The 26853-nt window shown below is 39.2% G+C and overlaps 1 protein-coding gene and 1 long non-coding RNA gene across 9 annotated transcripts in view; both read left to right on the top strand.

The window, feature by feature from the left end:
- SMOC2 (SPARC related modular calcium binding 2) overlaps positions 1-26853 on the top strand; it is a 129879-nt gene that overhangs the window by 76893 nt on the left and 26133 nt on the right. For 4 of the 8 annotated variants that reach the window (XM_034428420.3, XM_034428417.3, XM_034428419.3 and 1 more), the window contains exons 8-9: positions 6633-6819; positions 14010-14092. In XM_034428420.3, the coding sequence (XP_034284311.2) occupies positions 6633-6819; positions 14010-14092 (270 nt within the window). The remainder of the gene's footprint in view (positions 1-6632; positions 6820-14009; positions 14093-26853) is intronic. The other 4 variants (XM_034428418.3, XM_087882921.1, XM_087882922.1 and 1 more) reach the window with 1 other exon arrangement.
- On the top strand, positions 14470-24949 carry LOC148116855 (uncharacterized). Its single transcript, XR_015731444.1, has 2 exons — positions 14470-19115; positions 24213-24949. It is a non-coding gene; the product is annotated as an uncharacterized LOC148116855 (long non-coding RNA).

Here is a 26853-nt window from a genome sequence, read left to right on the forward strand (position 1 = left end):
TCCTGGGATTGGCAACAAAGCAAAGATGTCTCCTGCACATACATGGAGACATCCACTCAGAACATCCACTGAAGTGGCTGTGCCAAATCCTCTAGAGCAGGGCTGTCAAACTCCCGGCCCATGGGCTGGATGCATCACACACTGGCCATGCTCATGCCTGGTTTAGCGAAGGGGGAAAAAGTCCTGATACCTCACATGATGCCGCCATGACAATGTGAGTTTGACACCCCTGCTCTAGAGGACGTAGCTGCTTTAACATGATGCATTTGTGAAAACTTATTTTGTGAAACATCCCTTCTGGATAGTTGGTGCTGCTCTAATTTATAACATAGTATATTTATTTATTAATTATAGCAATACGCTTTGTTGGAAATAATCAATTGCTCAAAGAATTTAGGTCAAGTTTCTTGTACTAGAAAACACCACCTTATTTCACCCTGATATAGGGTTTTATATACATAGACCATGTGAAACATTACCCAGAATACAGGACACAAAGTTCCTCTTTCTTTATAGTTAATAATGGGATAGTTGAATGTTTTTCCTTTAGATTGGCCTTATTTTGCTCACAGGCTAAAACACAGCCAAGCCATGGATCTGCCTTTTCAGCAGGAGCCAAAAGAAAAGCTGAGCCATTGGAGCCGGTTATAAACACACAAAAAGCAAACTTCATAGGAGTATATTAAAAATTGCTGAAGCACTAAGGATATATAATCTACTGGCATTCTTATTGGCTTTTTTGCTTTCCTGGCTCACCCTTACTTCTGGGCTGAGAAAGATGCCAGAACCAGCCACCCATTTCAGTCTTAAGTATCAGGTTTAAAAAAAATTAATTTCCAAGCTTTGTCAGGAAAGATAGCTCTGAATGATCTGGAGAAATTAATCCTGGTGCAGAACACTTTAGCAAAAATTACTGTGACTTACTCTTTCAAAATAAAGACTTTAGTAGGGTCGTTGGTTTACCCTTAAGAAATGGCCCAAACTGTAGCTTCTGTGTAATCGCTCTACATCATTTTAATGGAGCAAATGAGAGAATAATGATTCAGAGGCACTTAAAAGAAAAGACCATGTCATTTATTTTGTATTCTGGAGCTCAGTTTTCAACCCAGGTTTCCCTAGGTAAAGGTAAAGGTTCCCCTCGCACATATGTGCTAGTTGTTCCCAACTCTAGGGGGCGGTGCTCATCTCTGTTTCAAAGCCGAAGAGCCAGCTTTGTCCGAAGACGTCTCTGTGGTCATGTGGCCGGCATGACTAAGTGCCAAAAGTGCACGGAACACTGTTACCTTCCCAGCAAAGGTGGTTCCTATTTTTCTACTTGCATTTTTTACATGCTTTCGAACTGCTAGGTTGGCAGAAGCTGGGACAAATAACGGGAGCTCACCCCGTTACGCGGCACTAGGGATTCGAACCGCTGAACTGCCAACCTTTCGATCAACAAGCTCAGCGTCTTAGCCACTGAGCCACCGCATCCCTTCAGGTTTCCCTAGCTTCATGCTAAAAACATGTTCCCTGCAGAAATTTTGACGGCTCAGTAGATGGTTTGCTTTGTGCATGGTAGCAGCTATTGGTAAGTAGAATTAAAAAACAATTCAGAAAGTTGGATTTTAATTTGTTGAGCTTTGGGCATTAGTCTGACTCTCTTAACACAAAGATGGCAAAAGACAACATTTTTAAAAAATTATTCCTTCACTTTCATGCTGAGAAAGTTCATTGTCACCACATTCCAGAAAGTGATGCTGTCTTTAGAGATCAGGAGATGAGTCTTCCAAAAGGGACAAAAAAGCCATATGTAGTTATACCTAGTTTGATGCAGTTGAAATAGCCAAATAGAATATAACTTATTTGTAAAGTAATTTAGTCTGATGTGATTTGAGGAGTGAGGTTGTGATGGTGATGTGCCATTTTGTAAGGTCTACATTTTTTCCCCCTTTTTTCCTGGAATCTGGGTTGGGTTTCCCCAGTCTTGGAGTCAAAATTATGTCATGATACTTGCATTTATTATACTACAAAAGCACCCAGTTTTCAAGGTATTCAAGACTCTTATCCAGTGCCTGAAGACCAGAATCTTATTGAATTGTAAGGCATGGAAGTAGGTTAACCAACCTTCTTCCAAAGTCATTGCTCTGTTGAAAGAAGTCCTCCTTCCCCACCCTTAAAACAAGAACCTGCTTTCTGATGTTTAAACACAAAATGAAAAATGTGCAGAGTAGATCAAGCTTGTCTAGAATGCTAAACTCTGATTAAACATCTCCTCCACCTTCCAAAAACATGTTCTCTCTTAACTCCATGGATCATCCAGCAGAATTTCCAAGGTGAAAGAATTCATTGTACATCACAAGGGACAGGAAATGCTTTCCTAGCAAGACAAATCAAGCTATTAATCTTATAATATAGTAAGAACCATTACAGCAGAAAATATTCATTTCTACATCATTAAGGCATATGTATTGTGTTTGAACAAATGCGTTTCACTCACTCTTTTTGGTATTTTGTATTTATCCAAATAAAGCTTTATTGCAAGACAAACTGCCTCTAGATGCCACGCAATTCCTTTTATGTACATTGTGAAAATAGTTCTAATGCATTGGTTCTATCAAATTTCCAGGACTTTCCGCCTTTCTAAAATATCAGGGGCTGTGATTTTCAGACAGAAAATAGAGTGCATTTATTTATTGTTTAAATCAATTTATATTGTCACCCAACTCATAAACAAGTGACTCTGGGCAGCATACAACAGCTAAAAACAATAATGTAAAAGGTATAAAAACCAAGCTAGAACAAAGAATAACGGAGGAAAGTGATGTTAAAAATAGCAGAGCACCTTACTACTTCACTTATCTCCTGAGGTCCTTAGGCCTGCTGACATAACCAGGTCTTGAGGGACTTCCAGAAGCTCAACAAAGCCAACTTCACTTCAGGAGAGGAGAAGATTTCACCTCAGGGGAGAGAAGATTCCACAGTGTGAACACCACAGCAAAAAATGGCCCATGTTTAGAGCCTGCCAAATATAATAAGGGATAGAACCTGTAATATGCCTTCTCCACTGGATTCCTTCCTTTTTCTCTATTCCTATTGAACATATACATGAAGCCCGCTGGACAAGTTGATCCATGAACACATATTCATCAATAAACATATGCTACTCCACCATACATCTCAACCCCAGACTGAAAAAGTGATGCTGTTGAGATGTCTCTGGGTGTTTGGAAACTTTTAGATGTTAAATCTGTTCATTGCTTAGGACTTAGCATTTTTCGGACTGCTTATTCCAAATATTATTTCCCCAGCAAACAAAATCTTCCTATCTAACATGATTTCCATCCAACCACAGTGGAGTTTCTTCAGGTCTTTTCACTTACGGAATGACATCTCCAGGGATCACAGAGGGAAGCCATTTCAGTGCCATCCATGTTTGTCAAAACAAAATTCTTCCAGATATTTAGATGGCCCCTTCCCTCCTCATTTTTAGGAAAACCATTAAAACATGGTTATTCCATCACACCTTGATGATGGAACACTGGGATCTCCTCTGGTATTTTAATTTTTTTTTGTTTATATGGATGACTGTAGATTGTATATTTGTCTTTTTATACAGTACTGTATTGTTTTTAACTCGATTTAAGGAAGTTGGAATGTACACTATTCAGTTTGTTAGCACACTAAAGTAAAAATAAAACATCTGACAAATTTTCAGAGATAGAATTTGCCTAAGAAGCCCACAATTTTCAGAAGGGATTCAGTTTCTAAAAAATTGGTACTGCAGTCTGTTGAAACAAAAGCAACATAGATGTGCCAACCACATACACACACACAGGATAGGGAAAAACAGCTTTTGATATTCTCAGATTAGTGTGAACATGCCATGTGGATGTGGTCAAAGAAAAAAAATATGTTTGTGGTTTAGAAAGCAAGTTTCTTAATGTCAAAAGAGTGGAAGAATTTTACACAGGAATATGTCTTCAAACCTAGAATAAACATAGAAATGCAGAGACATTATAAGAAGATATAAAATTGTAATTGCATTCCAGGACAACCAGAAGTAAACTTAGGTTTGGAGAATTCATGTTCTAAAATGTTTTAGGTCATAAATCATTTCCAAAGGCTCAATTTATAAACAGCATTATAATCCTAGAGCAGTGATGGCTAACCTTTTTGCCATCGCGTGCCAGGAGAGGGGGGGGCGGAGGTGGGTCGCGCGCGCACGTGCCCACGCTCATGTGTGTGCAACCCCCTCCCCCTCCCCCCCCGCTCCTGGCACATGATGGCCTGGTAGGCCCGTTTTTCTTTCTTACCTGGTTCCAAATCCTCTCTGTGTATCTGGGAATAGCGAAAACAGCCTTTCCCACTTCCTTGGAGGCCCTACGGAGGCTTAAAGGGCCCATTTTCCAACTCCCGGTGGGACAGGAAGTGACATTTTTTGCTGTCCCCATCCTCCAGAACCTCTCTAGGAGTCTGTAGGAGCCTCTCTAGGAGTCTCTGGAGGCTGGGGACAGGAAAAAATGTCACTTCCTGTCCCACCGGGAGTGGGGAAATGGGCCCTTTCAGCCTCCGTATGGCCTCCAAGGGAGTGGGAAAGGCTGTTTTCACCGTTCCCAGATACACAGAGAGGATCTGGAGCCAGGTAAGAAAGAAAAACGGGCCTTCCCCATCCCCCCAGGCCCTCCAGAGGCAGGAAACAGCCTGTTTCCCTACTTCTGGTGGGCCCAGAAGGCCTGAAAATCAGCTGGCCGGCGCGTGCATGCACCCCAGAGCTGAGCTGGCATGCCCACTAATATGGCTCCATGTGCCACAGGTGGCACGCATGCCATAGGTTCGCCATCACGGTCCTAGAGATTATAACATTGTAAGATTTTATAATTATAAGATTTTATGGATAAATTATTAAGTCTGTACGAAAGACAGACTTATTTATCTGGGTAGGAAGGCACATATCCAGCTGGCCTCAAAAAAGCTCCTAATCACTGAAGGCAATAAATTTTGAATAATTAGTTATTAACTATTAGCCTTCCTTCCTTCCTTCCTTCCTTCCTTCATGATTTAAGTAAGTCCCTCTCTGACTAACTCTTTTATGCTATCCAAATTACTCCAGAAAGACCTGGAGAATTTGCTCATGGCTCCCGTGTGACAGTCATTAAGTGAGTCTCCGCAGTTGTTATGCAAATCCACAGTTGTTAAGTGAAGTTTTGCTGAAAACCAGAAGTACATAAAAAAACAAAAAACCATAAAGGAAGTTGTGTTGCTGAGCACTCAGAATTCAATCTCATGACTGCAGAGGAGACCTGACTATTGGAGCTTCAAATCTGGGTCATAAGTCTCCTTTTTCAGGTCAGTTGTAACTTTGAATGGTAGCTAAGTGGCCAGTTGTAAGTCAAAGGACAACTATAGCTCCTGCTGTAACAGCAAAGCTGGTAGTAGCTACCCCTGATAAATCAACTTCCTATGGGATTTCTCAACAGAATTCCTTCTAAAACCATTAGCATTTATTTAATTTTTAGGTGTGGGATTCGTTTTACAACTTTTTACAAATGTTTTTACAACTTTTACTGATATCATTGAGAGATCATTTAGTGTATTAACTAAGGTACAACAAACTATGTTGTACCTTCTACAACATAATTTCTACTTCTAGTCTCATTTTAGGAATGAAGCCAGTTGGGTGACCTTTCCAGTCTCCCCTCGCTCCAGTAAGAACCAGTGAAGACAACTGATAGGAAGAGAAATCTTGGTTTTGTTACTTGGTCTTAATAAAGATCTTTCCCTCAATTTTCTTTTTAAAATTTGCATTGGAGGAAAGAAAAGATGCACCATACACAAGACACTCTCCTGCACGAGCTGCACTGGCTCCCGGTGGTCTTCCGGGTGCGCTTCAAGGTTTTGGTTACCACCTTTAGAGCGCTCCATGGTTTAGGACCTTGTTACCTACGGGACTGCCTACTACCACCAATAGCCTCCCACCGGCCAGTACGCTCTCATAGAGAGGGACTCCTCCGGGTGCCGTCAGCCAAACAATGTCGACTGGTGGCCCCTAGGGGGAGAGCCTTCTCTGTGGGGGCACCTACTGTCTGGAATGAGCTCCCCTCGGAGATACGGAGGATCCCGGATCTGCACACCTTCCACCGCGCTGTGAAGACCTTTTTATTCCACCAGGCGGGCTTGACCTAATCTTTTCCCTCTTTTTACTATGTAAATTTTAATCTGTTTTTAAATTATTGAGGTGTTTTAATTTGTCTGGGCCAAAATGGTTTAATTCGATTTTATCTGGTTTTTAAATTTTTTGTATCTATGTATTTTATTGTTTGGCTGTTCACCACCCTGAGTCCTTCGGGAGTAGGGCGGTATACAAATCAACTAAACTAAACTAAACTAAACTAAACACTGAGTGGGAAATTTCCCCTGCCAAAAATTCTGTTGCCCAATGATTTTTGACCTGAATAAAAGTATCAAACTCCATCTTCTATTTTTGCGCATGCCCTTCCAATAATCTCAATTCGTTTTTGGTACATTGACAGAGTTAAAAGGAAAGTATAATAGTATACTGCAAAACTCTGTTTTCCATTGGTTTATGGCTAATTTATCAATAAGTCAATCTGTGCACAGGCAATATCCATAATTATATTATTTTTTCTTTCCAGCAGCATCATGTGATCAAGAGCTACAGTCAGCATTAGAAGAAGCTAAACAGCCCCAGAAAGATAATGTATTCATTCCAGAGTGTGCTAATGGTGGGCTTTATAAACCAGTGCAGTGTCACCCCTCCACAGGATATTGCTGGTGTGTCCTTGTTGATACAGGACGTCCTATTCCTGGTACATCCACAAGGTAAGAGATCTTCATTGGAGAAGTCGTCACACAATAGCAGATTCTTATCTGGACCCTTTTCTAAGGAAGAGGGACAATTAGGAAGAAACATATGCACATATATATGGAGCTATGTGACATTGCTGTCTTCATCCAAAGACTTAAAAGGCTATAACTGCACAAAATAGACTATGATTATGGTGTAACAATTCTATGGCAAAAGATGTTACTATTCCTCATTGTAACAGGAGTAATCAACTCCTGTTGAGTAATCATTCTCTTTTTTTTCAAGGTTTATTGGGTTTTTATTTTTAAACATATATCAACATCAATACATGAACAATATGGCCTCTGGATATGGTTTATATTAATACAAATAACACTCAATTATTATATTAATCAAACTTATATAATCCTAATATTAATGTACTTGATTATTTTAAAGTACTTATTCAATATTTCAATATTCCATTCTAATGTCAATGATCTTCTTGAACATACATAGTAATACCATCTTTCAACCTCTCAACTTTCCATCTAAATATTACTTATTTTCAGTTTATATAGAAATTATAACTACTAATATTCCCCCAATTCTTATTTCTATCTCTATTCTGGCTTCTAGTCAGGTCACTCTTACTAATCCTGATGTTAAAACACATATTTATGTTAATACATAATCCTTCATATAAAGGTGTATATTCTTATTTATACCTCTATTTCTAGTTTTTAATCAGGCCGTCATTATATTAGAAAAAAGAAGAAAGAAAAAAAAAGGAAAAACAAATAGTTCTATTCTATCCATTATCCCTTGCCCATTTTAATACTTCAATTCTTATTCGTTTTTTGGCTTTCCTCCCATACTCCTCTCTTGGATCTTTGTCTCTGTCAACATCATTATTCCATCTAAATATTTCTCCTATCTCTATCCTCCTAAGCTGCCATATTTCCAGAGTATCCACCCATACTCCTATCTCCCTTTCAAAAACATTTTCCAGATTATCCATTTCCAATTCCATTTTTATATCTCTCAAAAAGTTTTTCTCATCTTCTTGTTTTATTTGGTGATTTGTCTATTCTATCTTTTCCTCCTTTCTTTCTGCCGCTTCCTCTGTTTTCTGGACTCTTTAATCTTCATTCATTACCAGTTGTATCATATTTTCTACTTTGTCACTTATGCCTTGGATTAAGTCTTTTATCTCTCTTTGGTTCTTTATCATGGTATACCTGATGCTTTGAAACATCCACACCATTTCTCTTGAAATCTCACTCATTTCCCCCTGAAAAGGCATCTTGTTTTAGTTTAATAAGTCCAGTTTTAGGTTTTGCTCATCAAAGAGTTCAATAATCATAGCTCTCTACATCTCAGGGTTATTAATCAATTCCATTTAAATAGTCCAGACAGTTTCCACACAACAAAGGTCACTTTATTTTACTTAAAAGTCTTCCTTATCACAATAGTAAAGTAATTAATTATAGGACAGTTGGTTTCACCACATTCTTTCAAAAAGATGTTGCTTATTTCTTCTGTCCAAATTTTCCTAGATTTGTAGGGGTATAGTATATTCCATTCACCAATAGATGGCAGCATCAACAGAGGTTTCAGCATTGTTTCAAACATGATAAATTAAAAGCCAAATTTAATTCAGTTTATAGAGACAAAATTAGATACTTGAACCAATTCAGGTACATAGTTCCAGCATATTATAATGCCTTTTCATAACAATGCTACCCAGTTTAAAATCCAATTTTCTTTGATTAAAAGATCTTTAGTTTTTCTCCCCTCAGTTCCTTTCATTTGGGTCTAGGATTTTTCTCTCTATGGTTATTCACCACTTTGAAAAAGGTAATTCTAAGAGTCTCCTTTCTTCTCTGGATTTTCTTCTTTTTTCCTTTAAGTTTGGGGACTAAATGCAAAAAAAAAAAGGAATCTTCTCACCCAGCTCCAATCACTGTTTACTAACTCCGCTCCAGCACCAGTCTTAGGTGTTCCTCAGCTGCCCCAGCTTCATGGCAGCCATGTTTAGGCTGCCTCTTCTTGTCGTCGCTGAGAGGGAAAGAAAAACCCCAGGTCAGGCAGGAGAGTTGCAACTCTCCTGCCTGACCTGCCTGACGCAGGGCACCACTCTTTGCTTTGCCTCCCCTATAGGAAGGCTTTGGCTCCTCTTTGAGCCCACTAACGGGGAGGATTCGGCACGGGAGTGCAGAGAACCACTCCTCATGTCCGATTTCACCGCAACATCAACTGGAAACTCCACGACATCAACCGGAAGCCAGGAGTAATCAACATTCTTAACATGCTTTGAGTGCTGACATTCACAGTTTTTGTAATGAAGTTTATTGCAAGATGTTTGAATCAGTAAGTGATTAAAACTAAGGGAACAGTCATGAGCCATTAAAAAAATGGCAAATTTGTCACCGAAAGTGTAAAAAGTGTTCTTACTGCCCAACTACAAATTCTGATTACATCCCTATTATTTCGAGTAGTTTTATTCAGATTTAAACCAATAATTTACAGTATGATCAAGGTAATAGAAGAAGAAATAAAAAATAATAATTGCTATATATATAAATAATAAAAACATCACTAAGTTCATTGGAAAGGACTAAATTAAGCATAGCTTTTTTTAAAAAAATCTTTCTGTAAAGATCAAGAAGTAGTGAATGATAATTATGTTTAAATCTGGCTTTAGTTCATAGGATTTTTCTCATTAATTATTAGCAGGTTTAAAAGCAATCAGCAAGGCACCACTTGTTATGTTATTAAGCAACTGTCAAACCAGGAAGGTAATAAAGTCAGGGGCTTCAACTTTTGCTATTAATTCAAATTTTTACTCATGTTTCGAGCTCTTAATATGATTTTGTAGACATCACTCTTTCTGAATTTAATTCTCTACTATAAAGTTGGAATAACCTTTACAAACTTCAGAGTTGATGTGAAAAGATTCAAGACTGTGAAACCCTTTATATCAGTGGTGACATCCAAATTTTTTTACTACCGGTTCCGTGGGCGTGGTATGGCTTGCTGGGCATAGCTTAGTGAGCGTGGCAGGGGAAGGATACTGCGAAGTCTCCATTCCCACCTCACTCCAGAGGAAGGATACTGCAAAATCCCCATTCCCTCCCCACTCCTAGGGGAAGGATATTGCAAAATCTCCATTCCCACCCCACTCTGAAGCCAGCCAGATGTGGTATTTGCCGGTTCTCCGAACTACTCAAAATTTCCACTGCTGGTTCTCTGAACTGCTCAAAATTTCAGAACCTGCTGGATTTCACCCCTGCTTTATATCGCAAAAAGTGACAACACAAGAAGAGAAAAGAGTCAAGTGTGGGGGGGAATCAGTTCTGCCAGCATCTATGTACTATAGGAAAAGAAATGTAGCATCAGAAAGAACTTTCTATTTTTTCCCCCACAAACAGTTCCTTCAGCCCATTTTCACATGATTAACTTCCCATGGAGCAACACCGCTGGAACCAGTAGAAAGGAGAACAATATTTTTAATATGTTGTTAAACAGTAAGTTGAAGTTCATGAGTTTCAGCTGAGCCAGAAGCAGGGAAAAGAGCTGAGAGCCTTGTTTAGCAGACAAAGCAGACAAAATATCACTTTCCAAAAGCAACAATGTGGGCTTGGCGTCTTTAGGAATGCTAGTATGGAAGCTCACCAGGAACCAATGCAGTCTGTTTAGCATGATACAAGCACAAATAGTTTGAAAAGCAGAACATTCAAAACAATGCTTTGGAGAGTTAACTGCAGAAAGCCAGAATATCTGCTCACGCTCACAATTTCAGTTGAGGAAGGTCTGTGCCGGCAGTAGCCTAGTTTATGTTTAATTCCCTACATCTCCGAATAGGACTTGTAATATGATTGTAATCGGAGACTCTGCAAAGACAATGTCAACAACTCTAAGCTGAGTGAACCAGTGAGCCTCATTTGATCCTGCTCATCTCATCTGATCTCATTTGATCCCGCTATTTCTGCCTTATACTTGTTTCTTTTGTTCTGGAAATGTCAGCCTGCTATAACAAGAGCCTGTGTTTCTTACACTTTTAAGGTAGCCCGAGGGCTTTTATAGACTTTGTTGTGACAGATTATATGGCAGAGGCCAGATGACCTGTGATGAGGAATTGTGGGAATTATAATTCAAAGACTAATATTTTTCCCCTCCAAATATACTACCCAGTAAATTGGGCTACATTGTGAATATTTGTGGTAAGGGTAATTATTATGTAGATTAAAAAACACCTAAAATTGAAAAGGTGAATTTTCTCCTTTGCCCCATTTCTTCACATTTTTGGATACATTTTGATGGCACGTATGCAGAACAGTGGTGGGTTTCAAAAATTTTTACTAATGGTTCTGTGAGTGTGGCTTGGTGGGTGTGGCATGGCTTGGTGGGCGTGGCAGGGGAAAGATACTGTAAAATCTCCATTTCCATCCCACTCCAGGGGAAGTTTACTGCAAAATACCCATTTCCTCCCAATCAACTGGGACTCGGGAGGCAGAAAATAGATGGGGATGGGGTCAGTCAGAATTTTTACTACTGGTTCTCTGAACTACTCAAAATGTCCACTACCGGTTCTTCAGAACTTGGTCAGAACCTGCTGAAACCCACCTCTGATGCAGTATATTCCATAAACTTTAATATATTGCATTCTTGTTGGAAGTATAATTATGTCATTTTAAAAACAATTTTCTAGCCCTCATGTTTATGGAGAACTGATTCAAAATGGTTTGTTGTTGCTACAGCTGCTGTTAATTCTGCTCAAAACCAGAATTACTCAATGCTCAGAAGGCATTATATGATATTGTTCCATTTCCAGAGCTAAGACTCTAATGGAAAACATTTTTGCCACTTGAAATCCACCCCCCTCTCCCCAAAAAATGGCCAGGGGCAGAATTTTAATAAATAAACCAAGGTCATGTTTCATCTCCCCTTCTAGCTGGTTGTTACTTTTGCTAGGCAGAAAATAACGTCAAGCAAGATTGTGGAGTCCATCATCCTCCAGACATTGCTGAACTACAGGTCCCGGCATTTTGCACCATTGGCCAGCCTGGCTAAAGCATTTAGGAACTGCAGATGTTCCTAAACATCTAAAAGTCTGAGGTGGTGATTTGTTGCTGGATAGAACACAACTCTGGAATTGTAGGAAGAATTGAAAGTGAAATCATGAAGTGCAGGGTGTAATGGAGAAACTGAAGGGCAGCAGGAAAAGGGAAGGAAGGAATGCAGAGTGGGGTATCAGATTAATTTGAGATCAGGCTCTTTGCCACATGCCACATTAGAGTACCCAGTTCAAAGACTTTTTCTGTCATTCTTTACTTGGTAAAAAAAAAAAAAGTCATGTGACAGCAATTACAATCCACTTCATCCAAAGCTCACTATCAAAACAGCTTCTGTTCTTCTTACTCTAAAGGCTTCCCTTTCACCCATAGGCACCTATTAAGCTGAGCATGAAATTGCATTGCACCTTCATGCAGCAGCTTATATCTGATGGGCTATTAGCCAATTCCAGAAATGTTCATTTCCTTCACACAATGAGGAGATAAATTAAACATTGGAGGCAGGGACTACTTATTTCATTCCAACCATATATTATTCCCATGACCAGAACAGTATCAAAACACATTGTGATTTGTTACAAGGGCTTGGAAAGAGTTTTTTCCCCCCACGCCTTAAATTTTATTAAATTTTCTAACATTACATGGACTTAACCCCCAACCCTGCATCTCCCCCATATATCCATATGTGTGTATTTATGTTATGATTTTTTGTTCCATCACATATAATCCCGTAGCCATATTTCATGTCAGACATAGATATGGAACCAAAGTGTAAAGTTCAGAAGGGCATAGGGAAAATGAAACATTGGTATATATAGAGTAAATCACTTACCTCCCCTCTGTCCGGTTCATTTTTGTGTAGCAGATGATCACATTGTTCTCCAGAGATTAGATTTTGAAAAATCAGTTGCCTGGGATTTCTAAAAGATTGAATTTTTCAAGCATTCTTAGTGCTCAATTTGTGAATTCAAAAGCCATTAGATCGGTTTTTTCATCCTTGGCAATCTTAGCAGGGGTGGGATTCTACCGGCTTAGACCGGTTCGGGCAAACCAGTACCTGAAACGATCAGCTGGGAGGAAACTGGTTCGTTCCGATGATCCGGTGGATCTGCCTGCCCTCCCCTGCGCTTTACTGACCTATATCTTCTCAGTTGATTCATGCGGCAGAGCGATCACCAAACCGGTTGTTAAACCGGCAGGATCCCACCACTGAATCTTAGGATATGTGGACTTCAATTCCCAGAATTCCCCAGCCATCCATACAATCCTGGGTATTGAAGTCCACATGCCAAGGCTGAGAAACACTGCATTATGTGGTAGGACAAAGGTCCTGCTCTCAGTCCCCTTTCCATTCATTTAATTACATAGCATTTGAAAACTAGGTGGTCTCTGTCACAAATAAATAAGAAATACAATAAAGCATGATGCATATATTAGATACAAGTAGTTGTCTAGCATCTTCAATCATTTTTCTACCATCAGTATAGGTAATATGATGGCAGAAAGCTAATCTAACAAATTGCCCCTAAATTAGTGTTTATTTAATAGTACACTATGGATATCATATAAAAATGAGATATTTCTTCTTTACCCTCAATATACTTGAGGGAATCTGAGCTTTAAAAACATTTGCCATGGTCCTATTTCTTGGGAATAATGTCACTTTTATTTGGTTGACATGGTTTCATCCAATTAATAAGCAATAAGTTGAAAGCATGTTTTATTCTTTTATCCAGATACTTGCAAAGAAAAATAAATAAATCTTGTAGCAGGCAACTGCATGGCATGAAGTATAATATGAAATATCAAAATATCAAAACTGCATCCAAGTATAAAATTAAAGTCCACTTTACCTGTATTACTTTGGATTCTTGATGTGTAGAAGTAATTCAAATATGTGCTGCTGGGAGTAAGTCACATCACCAAGCCCAGGAATTCTAAACTTGTAGAGTAGCATGAATTAATGGGTTTTTAAAATGAGCTTTCTTTGACATTTGAATAAATGTGTGGCTATGGTTTTAGAATCAAGAGTAACTCAAGCTCTCTGCCAAATTTCGGTATGATCACACAGCTGTTGAAATGGTAGGGTTTTTCAAATTAAATTAGCATTAGTTTAATGTCTTTTTTTCTTCCTATGCTCCCTTAAGATATGAACAGCCGAAGTGTGATAACAGTGCTAGAGCTCACCCAAGCAACACAAGAGACGTGTTCAAAGGGCGCCCGTTGCAAGGTGAGTGTATAATAAATGGTGTTTTGGGAGAATGTTTATTCATTCAATTAACTTGAAGAGTGGCTTCATATCTACAGTAAAACTCTTGAGCAAAAATATTTGAAATACTGTTATGCAATGGAACTGGTTCCAAGTCACAATTGTGACTTCACAATGGAATCAGTTCCTCAAAATGCCTAGCACAACAACCTGCTTGGTTATTATACTGCGGTTGTGTACCAGTTTATAAATAAATAAATATACAGGATAATCTTCCTGCGGATTTTACATACCACTGGAATGATCATTGAGGAGATCAAGAGGAAGGAATATGATATTATATTATATTATGCACCTTGATTTACTTTTAAAAAGTAATAAAATTAGGATAAAAAAGATTGAATAAATAATAAAAAGGAGGAAAGTAAAGATTCTAATACAGGGGTCCTCAACCCCTGAGCCCCAACGTACTACTGGGCTATGAGCCATTTGGAACGGGGCTGTGGAAGTGGCAGGCAAGACCACACAAGAGTGCATCCTCAGTTGTGCAAGTAGCAGGCTAGTACATGTGCTCCATTTGCGTGAATGGCATGCACACATGCCTGCCATTCATGCAAATGGAGCTGCACACATGCTTGCCTGCTGCTCTCTCTCTCAAAGCCATCCCCTCTCCCCAGTCCACAAGTCTCCCTCCTGCCCTCCCTGGTCTCCCTCCTGCTGGTCCACAAAGCCAGAAATGTGGGGGAACTCTGCTTTAATAGAATCTCACCTAAGTTGGGAAAGCAAATATAATGTGATAAACAGAGGTAGAATCAAGTTCCAACTGTGTGTAGGTATATAGTATACGTCTCTTCATTCTTAGAGATTGACTTAATACTAATTAAGAAACTGATATGGAGGTGATTATGAATAGCTCAGTAACAATTTCAGCCACAACTCTAATCAATTCTACACTTCTAATGTGCAATGCTGATTTTTTTTTAAAAAAAGAGTATATAATGTTTCATAATAAAGTATAATAAGTATTGTAGAACTTTTAGTAGTGGACTGGCAGAACTAATCAGTTGGTGAGTCCATGGAGAACTTCCCTGAGATCTATTTTTAGCCCGCAACTTTTTATTTTACATTGGCAAATAAAAACCAGGGGGGGGGGGAGGAAATCTGCTTTTAGCAGAATGCAGGTTAAGTTCTATACTTTTCTTATCTATTCGCTTTTTTATTTTGAGCCAAAAGAAATTAGTTATTCTTTTCCTCAGTTTGAACCTGGGAGATACCAGGACAGTGTACTGTATGTAATGGTTCTGTAAGAACTACTTTTCTGACTTTCCCCTGTCATATAGTTGTTACGCTTATCTAAGAGCATCCTGTTGTGCAGATCTCATTGATTTGAACCAGAGGACCAATTTTAAATAGGGGAAGTAATGAGATTTGCAGATCGCAATATTAACGAGGTTCAAAAACTATGATGTTACACAGCCAAGTACCACTTCATTAAACCTGAGTATATAAAATAAACAGTTGGCTTTGAAAGACTTCGGGAAAATTGGCTCAAAGCCAGTTGGCATAAGTTCTAGTTGTGATAATATATGTGTCAGAGGAAAGAAAAAAATATTTTTTTTATGAATTTTCTACAGTGATTATTAAAATATTAGGAAATTTAGTGCACCCCCTACCAGTTGTTGCTAATTCTGGGGCATGGCAAGTTGAATGACTATTTATAAGATATAAAGCCTCTATAATGCCTATTAAGTGAGCAGATTATTTTAAAATTAATTTAATTGTAATTTAGTACTGCATCCAACTGTGTGACATAATTTCTTTTTTTTAAAGTTTTTTTTATTATTTTAAAACCTAAACATAAAACACATCTTTTCAAAACAAAGCTCTTGATCCAGTCACAAATTCATACAAATCACTAACAAATCTTAATTTTCAATTAATACAACTTAATATTTTACTCAGTTATTCCCCTCAAATCTATTATTTAACTATGCCATTATCCCCAAAAACCCATTACTTAAATCTTAAATCTTAACCAATTATCATTCCCTTTTTCTCTTTCATTTGCTTAGATGGATATATTTGTGACATAATTTCTGATCTATTTCTAACATTCCCTTTTTTGGGAAGGTTGTTGAGAAGGTTTTTGGGATGAAGATTCAGAAGATTCTGGGTCTTTTTCAGGCAGGCTTCAAACTTAGACATAAGTGGCACTGATTGTGTTGGTTGACGATATCTGGTGGGATCACAAGAGGGAAGGTGTTACATCTATCCTGGCCCTCCTTGCTCTGTTGGTGACCTCCAGTACCATTGATTATGGTATTTGCTTTGACTAAAGGAATGGGAGTGGGAGGCAAAAGTTTCCTCCAAGATTGGTCCATATCAGTGTTGATGGACACAGACACCTATACCCCAGCCTTTGCTTGGTTCCTCCCTCTTTCTATTTAATGTCTATGGGAGGTTTCTCTGTGAGATCATTCATCAGTTGGCAGCCATAGCTTAGAGAGCCTTTGCAGAAATCCAGCTTGTGCTCCAGCTGTGCCCATTCCTGAATCAGGAAGCCCAACTGGTAGCCACTGATGTCTTGGCTACCTCTCATTTGGATTATTGCAATGAGACTGCCACTGAGGACCACTCAGGAAGCTGCTGCTCCCATACGTTATTATGGGAGCACCTTGGTGCACTTATGTAACAATACTACTTTTGTGAGCTGCATTAGTTAACAGTAGGCTTCCGGATGCAATTCCAAATGCTGATTTGTTACCTATAAAGCCCTTCAGGGAAAAAGACCTAGTTATTTGTAGGAGTGTCCATCTCAGATTATTTCTATTGATGTAATAAACTCTGAGTGGGACCAGGAGATGTGATTTTCTATTGCTGTGCCTACTCTTTGGAACAGCCTCTCCTCCAAGGCTCATATAAACCCAAACCTGCTTGACTTTCCGAAGGTATTCCTTAGGCACTCAATTGGAGAAGAATGCCAGCAGAAGAGCACATGCAAAAGGTATTGCAATAACTTAATAGAAAATGATAGATGATCTGACTGAGGAAGGATCACAATAGCATGTCAACTAAAGCTCAGTAGAAGCAGACTAGCTATAAATCTCATCTTTTATAAGAAACATAGCTCCATTCACAATAGACTTAACTTGACAATAGTTCTATAATAATTGCAGGAAACTCATGAAAATGTTTTTTTCCCCTTTTGCTGTCACATGTTTTATCACAACTAGAATTTATGCCAACTGGCTTTAAGCCATTTCTCCCCAAGTCATTTTAACTAGTTGTTTGTTCTACTTAGGTTCAAAGAAGTGGGACTTGGCTCTGTAGCACTATAGTTCTTGAGCCTGGTTAATATTGCAATCTGCAAATCTCATCACTTCCTCTACTTAGAATTGGTCCTCTAGTTCAGATCAGTGAGATCTGCCCAACAAGATGATCTTACATAAAGGAAGAACCATTTGATAGGGGAAAGTCAGAAAAGTTGTGAACTGTTTGTATAGACCCTGGAAAGGATTGCTTCATTTATAATTACAGTATTTTAATTCTATGTAGAATTGAGTTTCTTCGGTTTAAATGGCTTGGGAGATTTCAGAGAGGCATGATGTTTATAATTGAGTATTCTTGGAAATCCCGATCTGTCCCATTGATTCATTGTATAGTTGCTTGCAAAACACAAGCTAGCTATTGTAAGCATCTCATTCATAATTTTATAAGCCATTCTCATTACTAAAACCACAAGCTCTCGCACTGTTCTAAATCTATAATGGCCTAAGAAATGGCATACTCTCAAAGAGCAACAGAAAATCATCAGTAAATCCCTTCTTCTCCATCTGCTGCATGGCTTTATCAATCCTCTTCCTCTCCCAATTTGAAGGATTTGTCGCCATTTAGAATTTCGGGACATTTCAAAGATTTTCCAACCAACAAATGTAATGGGATTGGAGAATAGCTTTTGCAACTTTGTTTAGATATATATGTGGAACTTTTGTGGCTTTCCATTTTAGGCAACTTGAAGGGCTATTTGGAATCCTATCCATATAGTTTGAAAATCCACAGCCAGTTATAAAAAGGCAACAATGTACAATGTGTGTGAAATCGACCCAAATTTAATTTGTGATGTAAGTTAGTTTATTGAATGTGTTTTTCTTTCAATATCAGAAACCAAAGTAACAAGTACAGTATAAACATCTCTAGATAGATAACAATATTTGCTTTAACAACGCTGGTTTTACAAAACAACTGAACACACACACACACACACAGAAACAGAAGTATATATTCATTCATTCACATACATCTGTTTCACTAAGTCACTGCTGGGTTGCTACTGGTTTGGTTTGGATCTTGCGAACCGGTAGTACCAGTGATGGGAGGCTCCACCCACCCACCCGAATGTCATCACGGATGCTCTGAGCATGCGCGTGTTCCCGTTGCAAACCAGTAGCAAAGGTAAGTGGAACCCACTGCACTAAGTCCAGTAAATAGTAACCAGCTGAAAAGATAATCTGATTCACATTGACTTTATCACCAATCACTATTGAAGCAATGAGTGCATGGCTCTAAGAAGATGCGCTAGAAGTGTGTCACTACAAATTGACCCTTTCTCTGGTTTTATGAAGCTGCAATTTTGATGGAAGTGGTCCTGGATTCCATTCCTGACATTGTCAGCCAGAAGAACAAGTCTTATTTGTCTCTTTGATCTGGTAGAGAATACAGCTTGGTCCATTGAAAGTACATACTGTACATGGCTCTTTTCATGTTTTCCTATGTGCCAAATGGTAATTACCATAGCAATATTGGCCAGCATTAATTTGCCGCAGAGATCTCTGAAGTATCCCTGAGCATCTCTGAAGTATCCCATCTATATACAGAGAACGAAGGTATATGTATACTCAACATTGCATTAAGAAAATAATTTTCCATTGAAATATATATTAAATTGCATGAATTTATGGAGCAACCCATTTATCTTTGGTTTCTACACCTATCAAGCCTGTGTCCAGCCACAGATGTCTCCACAATCATCAACACAGAGACACATGTGAGTTATTCCTATTTCTGTTTTGGTGTAGCTTCCTTTACGTTTGTGTTTGTATAAAACAAATGATGCATTGTGATTCTGCACGGGCACAGGGCTGACCATAATTGGAATGCTTATTGGTGGCTGTAGCAGAGTTCTATGCAACTTTCATTTCTCAGGCTTTTAAAATGATTAACTGTTCCCACTAAGCAGGTGTTCTCCTTGATTTGCTGGATCGGTTCAGAGGCTGCCATGCCTCATAGAAGGAGCCTTTTGTTAAGCAGGAAACTGCTTTAAACAAATTAAAAAGCCCAATCCTAGAACATCTCTGAAAAAAATTGCATATTCTATTGTAGGCCAAAATATTTCTAGTGTTTATAAAGTTGAAATTTGCTGTTGGTCCAGAGTTGGTGTTTATTTTTGAAGGTCATTCATTTCCCAGAGACAGACAGGTAAATTGATGAAACCAAGGTCATTTGGGAAGGAGTATGCTGGGAGATTAAAAACTTGCCACATTCTCCACAGTGCAAACTTTGTTTTGTAGAATTCCTCAGCTGCTTGAGCTCTGGCCTTGGAGATTTCTGCCGGCACCGGGGTGAATGCTTCATTGTTGTTAGCTCTCGTTCATCTATAACTGTGGGGTGTCGTGGGGCAAGCTTGGCTTAATAGTTGCTTCTTGTAAGACTGGAGCAAGGAGCTAGAATGTATGCCGGTGGGGGAGTAGCTTCTAGCAATCATTCTTGCAAGCTAAGAAATACAAACCCAATGTGCTTTTTCGAGAAAACAGAAAACAATCTGTATCTTATGTGTACGTTTACAAAATTACGGTTAGCACTACCAGATCAGGCCTGCAAAAATCTGAATGGCTGCAAAGAATTGCAATTTATTTATCTTTCTTTCCCATTTCAGGGAAAGAAAGAGGGGTTTAAAGATAAATAAAAGAAATAAATGTGCCTCTTTGTAATTTGTACTAGAAGCTAAGACTAAGCTTGTTTATAACCAGTGCATTTTTACCTAGCAGTCGTATTTTGGTAGCCCAGTTCTAGTAGTTTATTTTATTTTATTTATTTGATTTGATTTCTATACCGCCCTACTCCCGAAGGACTCAGGGCGGTGAACAGCCAACAATAAAATCCATACATACAAAATTTAAAAGCAGAATTAAAATCAAATTAAATAGTTTTGGCCCAGACTAATTAAAACCCCAATCAATTTAAAACCAATTTAAAAATTTGAATATATAAAATACTAAACAATATTAAAAATTAAAAATTCTTTTATAAAAGAGGGAGAAAATTAGGCCAGACCCGCCTGGTGAAATAAAAAGGTCTTTAGAGTGCAGCGGAAGGTGCACAGATCCAGGATCCTCCGTATCTCCGGGGGGAACTCGTTCCAGATAGTAGGTGCCCCCACAGAGAAGGCTCTCCCCCTGGGGACCGCCAGTCAGCATTGTTTGGCCGACAGCACCCGGAGGAGCCCGTCTCTATGGGAGCGTACCGGCCGGTGGGAGGCTATTGGTGGTAGTAGGCGGTTCCGCAAGTACCCAGGTCCTGAGCCATGGAGCGCTTTAAAGGTGGTAACCAAAAGCTTGAAACGCACCTGGAAGACCACTGGGAGCCAGTGCAGCTCGTGCAGGAGGGGTGTTACATGGGAACGCCAAGTACCTCCCATTACCACCCGTGTGGCCGCACTCTGCGCCAGTTGGAGCCTCCAGGTGCTCCTCAAGGGGAGCCCCATGTAGAGAGCGTTACAATAGTCCAGGCGGGAGGTGACGAGGGCATGAGTGACTGTGCGTAAGGAGTCCCGATCCCGAAAGGGACCCAACTGGCAAATCAGGCGAACCTGATAAAAAATCCTCCCAGTCGCAGCTGTCAAGTGCTCTTCTAAAGACAGCCGTGAATCCAGGAGGATGCCCAAGTTGTGCGCCCTCTCCGTGGGGGCCAATGATTCGCCCCCAATAGTCAGTGATGGCACCAACTGACTATATTGGGACGTCGGAAACCACAGCCACTCGGTCTTGGATGGGTTGAGCCTGAGCCTGTTTCTCCCCATCCAGATCCGCACGGCCTCCAGGCACCGGGACATCACTTCAAGGGCATCGTTGGGATAGTCTGGGGTGGAGATGTACAGCTGGGTGTCATCAGCGTACTGATGGTACTTCACCCCAAAATCACGGATGATCTCGCCCAGCGGCTTCATATAAATGTTGAACAGGAGGGGCGAGAGGACCGACACATGATAATGTTAATTATCATGTGTTTATGTGTTCATATGTGTATGTGTGTGTTTATACATACCAGGGGTGAAATTCAATTTTTTTCCTTACTAGTTCTGTGGGCATGGCTTGGTGGGCATGCCAGGGGAAGGATACTGCAAAATCTCCATTCCCTCCCCTCCTGGGGGAAGGATATTACAAAATCTCCATTCCTACCCCACTCTGGGGCCAGCCAGAAGTGGTATTTGCCGGTTCTCCGAACTACTCAAAATTTCAGCTACCGGTTCTCCAGAACCTGTTAGAACCTGCTAGATTTCATCCCTGATACATACACATAAACACTCACACATATCTTAGGTTCATTCATGTACACATGCACTAGATTTCTTTCCTTCTTCCTGGAAGATTAATTTTATCCTAATGTAAAAAATGAGTCTTTTGTAAATCTGAGCCTTGTGAAATGCAGAGCCCTTAGCCTTTGTCTTTCCAAAATAGAACAGAACTGTTCCATGGAGGGAGAGAATCTCCCCATCAAGTCTCGTAGATTTTTGGCTCTGGATAAGAGAAACTGCTGTACCTTAAACAGCTATGATTAGTTATCATTGGAATTCAAATAGATATAATTCAAAGTTAATTTGTTTCTTTCGGGAGTCTTCACTTCAGATGAAACTTCCTACTTCCATAATTTTCCTGTTTAAGCCTGTGAAAATTCTTTTGTTTTTTCAAGTTGTCCACTGTTTGCTCACCCTCTTTCCCTAATTTCAAGTTCCTTCCATTACTTGTCCCATGACTGTAATCTCACCAAACAGTGTTGAGCACATCTCACATAAATCTGAGATTTGAGCTGGACATATTTTCAATTTTAATATTTAGCAATAGCAATAGCACTTAGACTTATATATCGCTTCATAGTGCTTTACAACCCTCTCTAAGCGGTTTACAGAGTCAGCATATTGTCCCCAACAATCTGGGTCTTCATTTTACCCACCTCGGAAGAATGGAAGGCTGAGTCAACCTTGAGCCTGGTGAGATTCCATCTGCCAAACTGCTGGCAGTCAGTGATCAGCAGAAGTAGTCTGCACTACTGCGGTCTAACCACTGCGCCACTGTGATTCATTTATTATATTACAGTCCAGGCTGGCTTTATCCTAAGGCCAAGTAGGCTCTGGCTTAGGGCATCAAAGTTTATGGAGCAATAACACTGCCCGTCCATCCAAATCATTCTGAAAATCCAAGTCTTGGGTGGGAGGTGGAACCATCAGTGTGGCCCAGAGGTGCCATATTGAGCCGCCACTGATTAGAGCATATGTCTCCAACCTTGGCAACTTTAAGACTGGAGGACTTCAACTATATAAATTTGAAATTAAAAAAAAATAAACTCCCAGAATTCCCCAGCCAGCAAAGCTGGGAGTTGAAGTCTGCCAGGCTTAAAGATGCCAAGGTTGGAGACCCCTGGATTAGAGCTCAACTCACTGGATTTATGATGGAGGAATGAGCTACTCCCATTCTGTCTCTTGGAGTTGACTTGGTAGTTAATTCACCTATCCAGAGTCTTTGTGGTGGACCTGTCTTGTATCTCCTTTAGTAAAAGTGCACTGGTGATAAAAAAAAAGCTTAATCTTAGCTTCTACTACAAATACACAAAGAAGGACATTTATTTCTTTTATTTATCTTTAAACCTGTCCTTCTTTCCCCGAAATGATTTGTTTTGATCTTTTCCGAGCCTCTTATACATTAATTATCCCCAATTCTTGCTCTGTTGAAAATTTCTTATGTCAAGTGATTCGTAGAGAATGTTTTTGTAGGAACGCTCTTTGGAATGTGTGATAATTGCCAACATATTAAGCCAGAAAAGATAAAGTATGGTATGTGATCATCTTTTCCTCTAAACCCACTTTATAGAGTATAAAATAAAAGGAAAATACCCAGAAGACTTGCCTTTTTCCCATTGATCCAGTGCTAGTAATAATAATCCAATTAGTTGGTGGCCAGAGTTCCTATTCCACACATTTGATGATCTTGGAAATCATAAAACTGAAACCTTGTTAATGTGGAAAGTTATTAGTTTGCTAGGAATATAGAGAAGAAGATGTTAAGACACTAACACCTTATATTCAGCATTATAGCTGTCTGGAAAAAATACTCTAAGTAATCCATTATGAATTGCTATAATGTAACTGGATCTCCTTGCTGTAACTGGACCCAAGACAATTAGTAATCAAAGTACACCTATAGTTTAGATGAAATCAGCTGTACTTCAGGCTTCCTGACTGATAATTTAGAACCATAATTACCATCGCCCCCCCTTTCTCTCTTAATGTGACTCAATTGTGCTTCTGTCATTGCAAGTTATTCTAGAAACTAAGGAAGGACTGCTCATTTCCTAGATATTTACCACACTGTGCACAAATTAGAGGCAGTGTCACATGTACATCTCAGATTCTCTATTTCTGGTGGGTTTCACGTAAATTCTTAAAGCTACTTGAGCATTAGTTTATTGTGGCTTAATAAAGCAGACTATATTATATTTGGCTCAAGGGATTCATTCCATGAGATGCCAAGTTCCAAAGACAGCTTTGAAAGTATAGCTGGGTTACATAGAGCTCTCTGTTAGTGGCTTAGAGGAGTAGTTCTGATGTGGGTGGATCAACAATTTTAGCAAAAGTAACTCCTGCCTAGTCTTTAATGTCCCACTTGCCCAAGGTGCTGAAGTGCCCTCAAGCAAGACATGCCACAAATCTTTCCCAAGAGGTTCACTGGATATTGGGTATCTTGTAGACTCTCCACCCTCAATGCAATTATTGCTTATACTAGGAGAGAATTGTAAACACAATTTTCTTAAGAATTATAGGACAATTATTTCTCTACTTAATGGTCATTATTTCACATTTTCCTATTAACAGAGACAACCACCGCAAGGTTATAATCTTGGACAGTTATGTTTCCTGCCAGATGTGGAAGGAAATATTGATGCTAACACAAATCAAGCTATATTTTTGTTATGCCAGGTTCCATTCCACAGTGGTAACGACATGTCCTAATAGTTACTTCAAGGCATGACTGCAATATGGTTTTGCCATAATTTCAATTTATAAGCCTCTGTTTAAACAATTGTATAAAAACATATTGGATAGAAATTCTGTTTGGTCAGTTTGGGTTTTTAATTTTTTAATTTTTTTTTTCCAATGATGATATCAAAAAAATGCTACTTGTCTAATTTTAGCCCTTGGAGGTTATCACCCAGTCCCCAAAAAACACAGTGAAAATTTGGCTGTTATTTTTTGAAGAATTCTTTTGGGCTGAATTCATCTTATCCTGCCCCATGGTGTACTGCCAACCTCTCCTAAAAACACTTTGTAATATAGCACTGAAGAGTTTTTCTCTTCAAAAAAGAAAAAAAAAGAAAGAAAGCATACTGAATTTAGAAAAGCCATTGGATCACAAGCAATTTAGCAATTTGAAATCTATATAATATTTTTAATTGAAAATTTGCATCAAAGTTCCTTTTCTTTCTTATGGGGATATCACATAGGAAAGTGCATGTAAGTAGTATTTACTATAGTCGTAGATTTTATAAATGTGCAATCAAGCAAGTTTTCTTCATGCTTAATTTGGCTTGCAGGAATGCATACTCAGAAAATAGAGAATTGTGATTAAGGCCAAGTCTAAGTATCTGGCAGGAGATAGGCTGGTGCATGTACCAACCAGGTTAGGTGCCTTTGTTCTATGAGACTTGTGGCAGTGTAAAGTTTGCAGAATCCAGCCAAATTGGTGGGTTTTTTTCTGGGCCCCGGAATTTTTCTGGTTGCAGAGGTGTGGGGTTGGACCCAGGGCTGAGTGCTGCAGGTTGTGTAAGTCCTGCAGCCACTGCAATTAGACATATCCACCATTTTACTTCTAGAAAATGGCCACTATAGGAGTTGTTCTGTGAAATGTCAACAAATAAGCTGGACCAGACTTTGGAAAGGCTGTTGGGATTGACTGTCTTCCAAAGCTATCTCCTAAAAAACAATTATGGAGCACTGAGAAGAAATGCAGGAGATTTCAGGAATATGTGGAGTTGAGCACTGGTGTTATTTGAGAAGGAGAGAGGAAGTGGGTTCTTTTGGTGAGAGGTGGAGATATTTGGGTTAGAACTATAGAGTTCATTCCCCCCAACCTAGGCAAAAGTGGGATTTTGAAGAGTTGAGAAAAAAAATTGTACGGAAGATTGCAGGTCATAATTTGGTGGGTGGATGATTGTACCGAGTTACCAAGTACTCTGGAAAGCAAAGTACTCTGGAAAGCAAAATACTTTGGAAAGCAAAGTACTCGGGTTAATTGCTGGGGTGTGGTGGAGAATTGTGAAATAGATGTCTAGAATAGATTTCCCCAAGGTAATAATTGAAGTCTGGGAAATGGGAGGGGAACTGAAAAAGGAATGAAGATTGGGGAAGTTGGCAGAGGGACATTTGGCAGAAGGCAAAGGACAGGCCACTCTTGGGGAAGGGGGCTGATCATCTGAGCCCAATTCCCAACCAGTTCCCTTGCCTGAACCCAGAATCCAAGGTACTACATTATTGGAGGCCATTTGCTCCAGATTTTGCCTTTTGATGCTGAATCTGGCTCACGTTACAAAAAGCTGGCTGAGTGAAGAAGACAGTAATATTAGAAAGCTACCTTGTTATTTCCAATTTTCTCTTTTCAGGAAAAGTGGTAAACCTGGAGATACCTGGAGATAGAGATATTTATTTATTTTTTAAAAAAATTATATAGCTATCTATCTGTGAGGCTCACAAATTAAAACAAAAAAAAACTTATAAAAATTATGAAGTTAAAACATAAATTAACCAAGAAAACATAATGTAGGAAAGTACCGGCCATCAATTTAAAACAATAAAGACACTTATTTATTTAATGTCGTTTTTATTATTTTTATAAATAACCGAAGGCGGTGAACATATCTAATACTCCTTCCTCCTCCTATTTTCTTCACAATAACAACCCTGTTGAAGTGGGTTGAGCTAAGACAAAGTGATTGGCCCCAAGTCACCAGCTAGTTTTCATGCTTAAACTCAGGACTAAAACTCAGTCTTCTGATTTCTAGCCTGAGGCCTGAACCACTAGAGGGTTCACTTACGGCACAACTAAATTTTTAGTTCCCTAAAAGAAGTGGATTATCTGGACTTTTCTGGTCAACTTTCAGGTCTGAATATGTTACTGTAACTGGATTGCTCACTTCTGTGATTGAGCTGTGGTGGAAATGGGATAGAGTGTGGGGTCCTTGGTGATTTCAGAGCTTGACTGTTTTCTTGCAGAAATTTCATGACTCAATTAGGTAACATCATCAGTTCCAAAATGGAGTGAGGTTTGCTCCCTGTTTGTATACAAATGGCTTACCCTGTCAGTGTGAGTATGAGTGTTCTTGGTAGTTCCTTGATTAGGCTGATGTTTACAGAGTTGATAGTAAGTTGGGATAGAAATTATGCAATGTCTCCTGTTTTTGCAGGATTTCTTTCTTTTTTGATACCATTGATTATGGTATCCTATTGCACTGTCTCCAGG

This window comes from Pantherophis guttatus, chromosome 1, assembly GCF_059756535.1.
Source record: "Pantherophis guttatus breed Tessera chromosome 1, ASM5975653v1, whole genome shotgun sequence".
Classification (NCBI taxonomy): domain Eukaryota; kingdom Metazoa; phylum Chordata; class Lepidosauria; order Squamata; family Colubridae; genus Pantherophis; species Pantherophis guttatus.